Genomic DNA, 6,618 nt, shown 5'->3' with positions numbered 1-6,618 from the left:
AAAAGATATTAGATGTAGATAAAATGTGCAATAAAAAGGCAAGTTATAAAAGAAGATCAAATAAATTGCAAACCGCAGGTGCTGTAATGAGGAGAGGAGTGAGAGTCAGAGCAGCGTTTTCACCAGCGGGGGCTGGACTTCCTGACCGCCTGTCCTCTGCTCAGCCCACCGTGCACAACGTGCACTCCACTCACACATACATGGCCTCTTCACCCGCTGGCCTTTGGTTCCTTTCAGCTGGAATGATTTAACCGACTGGACGAGGTCAGTTGGACTGTCTTTAGTTGGAATGAGTTACTTCTGAATGATTTCAGTAAGAAAGATTTCATTCCAAATAATATAATTCTGAATAATTTCCATCCGAATGATTTCAGTCAGTAATATACGTCTAGACTTAAAATACTGTGATTGACTGTATAGGAGATATAGAAAATTAACAATCAACCAGATGCCATTTCTTTTAGAATGGTGCTTTTCTATAAATTTGTGAGCAGTAATGAATGTCAGTAAATAAAGTGGGCCAGGGGTAAGTACAGCCCAACAACGTGTGTGTGTGTGGTGTGTGTGTGTGTGTGTGTGTGTGTGTGTGTGTGTGTGTGTGTGTGTGGTGTGTGTGTGTGTGTGTGTGTGTGTGTGTGTGTGTGTGTGTGTGTGTGTGTGAGGGTTTTACATCTGTGATGATGGGACCCCCAGGTTGGCCATGTTGGTGATGATCTCACTGTCCTCAGGGGGGATCTGGGCGTGCTGGATCAGCTTGTTCAGGTTCTCCTCCGTGATGCCTGCACACACACACACACACACACACGCACATACACGCACATACACGCACAGACAAGAGTGCATCCATAGAACACACAAAACACATGTACGTTAGAATGCCTTCAACTTTCTTGAACAAACATTTCTAAAACAATTCTAATCTAATTTCTGTTTGCAATATCTTTTGACAATTGTGGCCCTTAATATGATGTTGTGCTCTCATTTTAGATTTGATTGCGTCCTCAACACCAATACTGTCAAAACAAATTGCATGAAATTTCAATTCTATGTTTATTTTCAATGTGTCACATGAAAGACATTGCATCTATAGACACTATATACACGAAATCCCAAAGAATCGGTGTACATGCTTTAATACAGTGCCCCTCACCGTTCTTGAGGAAGATGGTAGAGCAGGATGATGCGGATCTTGTCGTACGTGGTGACGTTGGCGTCCAGCAGGATGGGGACGATGGCCCGCATGGGGTCCTTGATCTTCTCTCCCTCGGCGTCGGTGCCCATGGCCAGGTCCTACAGCCCAGAGACACATGGAGCTCTTACTTCTCCTTCACATTAGTTACTCCCAATGCCTCTGACACATTGTGAGTCAAACTACTGCACTATCCTGCCCCCACCTACTGTACAACGGATACCTGGACCCCTATACACATTAAAACGTACATTAATACACTAACTTTGAGGATATGTATGATGTTTATCCAACTAAATTTGGTCTTGTCACTTTTGTTTATCAGTTTTTTCTACTTTCCCATTGCTTTGGGTTCTGTGCTATTCTGTTGTAGTCCACTTCCTGTCCGTTCGTCTTGCCACATCACATGTCCTGTCCCTTGGTGCATTGCCACCTGTTCCATACCTGTTCCACGCGACAGAGCTTATCCACTGTGCCCTGGTAGTGCTTCATGCAGTCCTCAGCCAGCTGCAAATGGGTGGAGTACTGATGGAGAGACATAGACTCAGTAAACAAACAGATGTGTTCATACCGGCCTAAACAAACAACTGTGGCCAAAAGGCTTTGACAATGAATGACATCACCTTTCATTAATGCGCACTTAAACAATCATGGCTTTAACCACGCAAGGTTGCACTTAATGGCAGGATTTACAGCGTGGAAGCCTTGTTCCATGAACCACAACGGCCTCTATTTGAGGCTATAGTGGTGTGGTGACATCACAAGTGGGAGTGTCCCCTCAGAGCAATGATGATCCGATGCCCAGCCTACCAGCGGGTGCAGTCCACTGAGATGGCCGGTTGGCTGATCATGCAGTCATATCTCTTCATTTAGGGATGATTTTGAAAATACATTTTTTTGCTATTCCAGTGTATCGCCATCCATACCTTGCTGAGCTCCTTCTGGTACTGGGGCATCTTCTTCAACATCTGAGAGAGGTCCCTCATCGTGGTCTGTTGGGTAAGAACACGAGGACTGTAGTGCACGCCAACGCTTCGATGACACACACAAACACAACTTCCCAGCAGTTTGAAAATGTGTCCCTTGGAGACCATCCGCAGCCTGTTGTGGTGACCGTGGTGTGTTTTTATTGGTTCTTGAGTCTTGACTTGGGAAAATATATAGATTGTGAATTTGCATGAATTATCTTGGCCTAATGGAAATCAATAGGATAGAAGCATAGAAGCAAAGACAGTTAATTTCTCTTTTTTTGCCCAAACTCGGAAGACCTTCAAATCAATAAATGCGTAAAAGTGTTAAGTCACGACATCATTTGAAGGTTGCCCACAGAACCACCGTGAGTCGGCGTTTGCGAAGGTAATCTATTTTTAGTGCTACCTTCTCTCCCGTGTTCATCCTCTTGCTGGCGGAGAACTCCTTCAGCTGTCGTGTCACCTCCCTATCACCAACAAACAAAATGGAGGTCAGACCCAAATAGCAGAGGAGCACTTACTGGCTTACTGTAACTCAGCATTTACAGAAACGTTCTCTCAGTACTAAGCACTCCATAAAGACATGATTTGGATCTGAAGTCTGGAGACGGACAGATTTCAGATTAAACTATAACTGTTATCTCAAAGCTAAACTGGCAATCTGTTTCTGGGGCCAAGTAATGATGCATTAAACGGAGGGGAGATAATAGGGTTAAGAGAGAGGAAGACTTACTGGGACACTTCGGCTATGTGTTTGTGTCTCAGGGCCCACCAGAGGTCGTCGTCCTCGTGCAGCAGAACCTCCTTCTCGCGGGAGTCTCCATACCGCTGGTGTCGTACCTGGAGAAACACAGAGAACAGATGTAAAGAACACACGCAGACTGATGGCAGACGACTGATTTATAACGCACAGTCGAATGTGTCTGTAGAAACCCTATCACAGTTACAGTCTCAACAGGCTTCACAGGGGATTATATATTCACTAACAGTATACATTTTATTGATGCCAGGTTGGGGGATATTTGAATATCATCTGTCAATATTATCAGTATCTGTTGGTTCTTCCTAGATAGTGTGAATAATGCAAACATAGAATCAGATCAGAAATTGTGTATCCTAATTTCAGATGTGCCAGCACTTGGGTGCAGGTGTCATTAAGGTACGCAGTGTAGTTGTAGTGTGTTCATTGACTGTTGTGATACTGCAGCCCTCCCTATGGCCGTGAGGCGGTGTGATGCCTACTTGTAGACGTCGTTCTCGATGGGCAGCAGGTCGTAGCCCATGGCCTGGAAGGTGAGCTCGTGGAGGACGGGGGACACTGGGTCGAAGGCCCTGTCCAGGATGATGAGCTGGAGCGGGCCTTATCAGGACCCTGAACACCCCCGGGAGACACAGACAGAGAGACAGGGAGGGTGGGAGGGCAGGCAGGCAGACAGGCAGGCAGACGACAGAGAGGGTAGACAGGTAGCCACACAGTCAGAGAGGTAAGACAGGTAGACAAACAGACAGAGAGACAGGGAGGGAGGGCAGACAGGCAGGCAGACGACAGAGAGGGTAGACAGGTAGCCACACAGTCAGAGAGGTAAGACAGGTAGACAAACAGACAGAGAGACAGGGAGGGAGGGCAGACGGGCAGGCAGACGACAGAGAGGGTAGACAGGTAGGCCACACAGTCAGAGAGGTAAGACAGGTAGACACACAGACAGAGAGATAAGACAGGGAGGGAGGGAGGGCAGACAGGCAGGCAGACGACAGAGAGGGTAGACAGGTAGAGAGACAGAGAGGGTAGACAGGTAGACGACAGAGAGGGTAGACGACAGAGAGGGTAGACAGGTAGACGACAGAGAGGGTAGACAGGTAGCCACACAGTCAGAGAGGTAAGACAGGTAGCCACACAGTCAGAGAGGTAAGACAGGTAGACAAACAGACAGAGAGAAGATCAGAGTCAGGCAGACGGACCAATACAATTATCCAAAGGGGTTGGAGAAGATCATTGCCAGTTTTACCTCTTTAAGCTCTGATAAATTAGCTGTTAATAAATTATCTCGATGCTAGCCCAATGGAATAATATAATATTGATCTGAAAGGCGGACGTCTCACCTCGCCCATGGTGGGGTCGTCAGCCTTGTAGGGACGTCCAGTTTGTCCTGCACCAGCTGGGCCAGGGTGGCATTGTCCTTGTACTCCCTGGTATCACAACATGAGAGCACATGCACACCTTAAACCAGGTTACCAGGACGATGGACGGGTCAGAGATGGGGAGGCTGAGAATCTAGAATGGTGACGGGAAATGATGAAAGGACATTTGAGATGTACTTAGGATTACATAAGATGTGCTTTGTAACATCTATATCTTATGTCTTATGCTTCACATGGAATTCAGGATTGATTCAGGCTAGTAGACCGCAGACGGACAGAACGGCACAAGGGATGGGAATGGCAGGGACGGCAAAATCAAAACACGCATGATGATATTTTGCTATGGTGATGTCGGATGGATGAATAATATATTGAATTATAACATAATTATGACTGTTGTTCGCCCACGTTTCCTGCTTTGAATGAAGGAGTTACATCCCATGCAGTTATACATTTAGTTTATGATATACTGAAAAAGTAAGCGTGGACGGCAATGACGTCTTCCGTGACAGTCGCCGGTATTTCCTACAGGGCTCACCTAATACCTAAGTACCATCCTCCTCTCGTTCACTCAAATAATATCTGGTTCGCCGTGCACCCTCTGCATGACATTATTTACATCACAAGTCTTGCTCAGACGGGATATCGGGGTTTTGCAACAGAATGCACAAGACATTAAATCAAAAGGGGATAACATATGTTTTAAATCAGTCACCCGATTGCTGTGCGTATATGTGTGTGTATGTGTGTATGTGTGTGCATCAGCTCACCCTCGGTACCGACAGCCCCCGGGGTAACTCCTTCAGGGTGGCGCATAGCGTGGCTAGCTGTTCTGCTAGGCGCTCCATCACCCCGTTCTTCAGCTGGGTCTTGTGGGGGCTGTAGAAACTCTGGAACGCATCGGGGTTGTCCAGAGAGTACACCTGTGCACGGATAAACACAAACAAACGCACTTAATACAAGCTTACCTTCCTATTATGCTCGGCTAAAGCTATGAGCAAGGGCTGCGTATACAGTATAATACATAACTGTATCAATCAGTTTGGACATGAACCTGTTGATTAATGTTGACGTTTAGAGTTAAGGCAGTTATTTAGTTAGCCTGGACCAACTGTTTTTACAGACCGATGCATCAGCATCGAAAGATCAATTATGTATTATATTATTCATAATGTGTAGTACGCAACACCGTTTACAGTATGTCTTCAGAGAGAGAGAGAGAGAGAGAGAGAGAGAGAGAGAGAGAGAGAGAGAGAGAGCGAGAGAGAGAGAGAGAGAGAGAGAGAGAGAGAGAGAGAGAGAGAGAGAGAGAGAGAGAGAGAGAGAGAGAGAGAGAGAGAGAGAGAGAGAGAGAGAGAGAGAGAGAGAGAGGTGCAGTTATGAGGGAGAAAAGGAAGGAAACTGAGAGTCAGTGAGACAGACACAGAGAGTGAGAGAGACAGAATGAATGACCGAGAGAGTATTCTGCCCCGGGCGGGCTCGTCCTTTTTTGGTTCATCATTTCATTGGCCGAGCTGTTAACATACTAGCTTTCTCTACTACCTACTACCACTGTCCCAAATGACATCATCCAAGATCATCTACACACACACACACACACACACACACACACACACACACACACACACACACACACACACACACACACACACACACACACACACACACACACAACCCTCCTCTGACCTCTAAAATCTCTGCTGTATTCTTACTCAGATCTTATCATGTATCTTGTATGCTCATGTCCTTTTGTCCCTCAATAGCGTTCTGCGTGGCCGAATCTGTGTTGCTATATTTAAGTACCCCACCTATATTGCTATATCATTCACCTCTTCTCATTTACATCCCCTGCCTTTACCACTCGTCCTCTCCTCTCTTCTCTCCTTGACTCTCTCCCCTCCTCCCACCCCATCTGCCTCTGGTCACATGATCCTCCCTCCCTGCAGACAGCTCTCTTAGCTAGCCCTGCTCTCATTGGCTGCTGAGGGCGTATGGAACCTGGCTCAACCAATGAGGGGAGGACTGTGATTTGTGGGCGGGCTAAGGGGAGGAGGGGGGTAGGGGGCGGAGGGAAGTGTGTTTTGCCTGAAGCAGAAACCCTCTGACTCTGAATTAATGAGAGTAGACAGGGGAGGGCAATGCATTGTGGGTCGGGAAGCATCCTCGGCAAGCAGGGGGAGAGAGATACAGATATGGAAAGGATAGAGAGAGAGTAGAACGGCATAGTGTTACAGCAGGAGGAACATAAAGCCTTTGACAGGGAGAAAGTGAGAGGCTATAAGGATAACAATACTAACATTAAATAACAAGACAATTAAA

At 46.6% G+C, this 6,618-nt stretch overlaps 1 protein-coding gene across 3 annotated transcripts in view; it reads right to left on the bottom strand.

Annotated features, from left to right (window-relative positions):
* The window catches only part of stxbp1a (syntaxin binding protein 1a), a 31,974-nt gene that overhangs the window by 14,414 nt on the left and 10,942 nt on the right, over window positions 1-6,618 (bottom strand). For 2 of the 3 annotated variants that reach the window (XM_060037967.1, XM_060037968.1), the window contains exon 7: window positions 5,151-5,222. In XM_060037967.1, coding sequence (XP_059893950.1) covers window positions 5,151-5,222 — 72 coding nt within the window. Of the gene's footprint in view, window positions 1-2,706; window positions 2,716-5,150; window positions 5,223-6,618 lie in introns of all 3 variants that reach the window. The other variant, XM_060037969.1, reaches the window with a different exon arrangement.

The sequence above is a fragment of the Gadus macrocephalus genome, chromosome 19, assembly GCF_031168955.1.
Source record: "Gadus macrocephalus chromosome 19, ASM3116895v1".
NCBI lineage: Eukaryota > Metazoa > Chordata > Actinopteri > Gadiformes > Gadidae > Gadus > Gadus macrocephalus.
The sequence above is the reverse complement of the archived record's forward strand: the minus strand, read 5'-3'. Positions and strand labels throughout refer to the sequence as shown.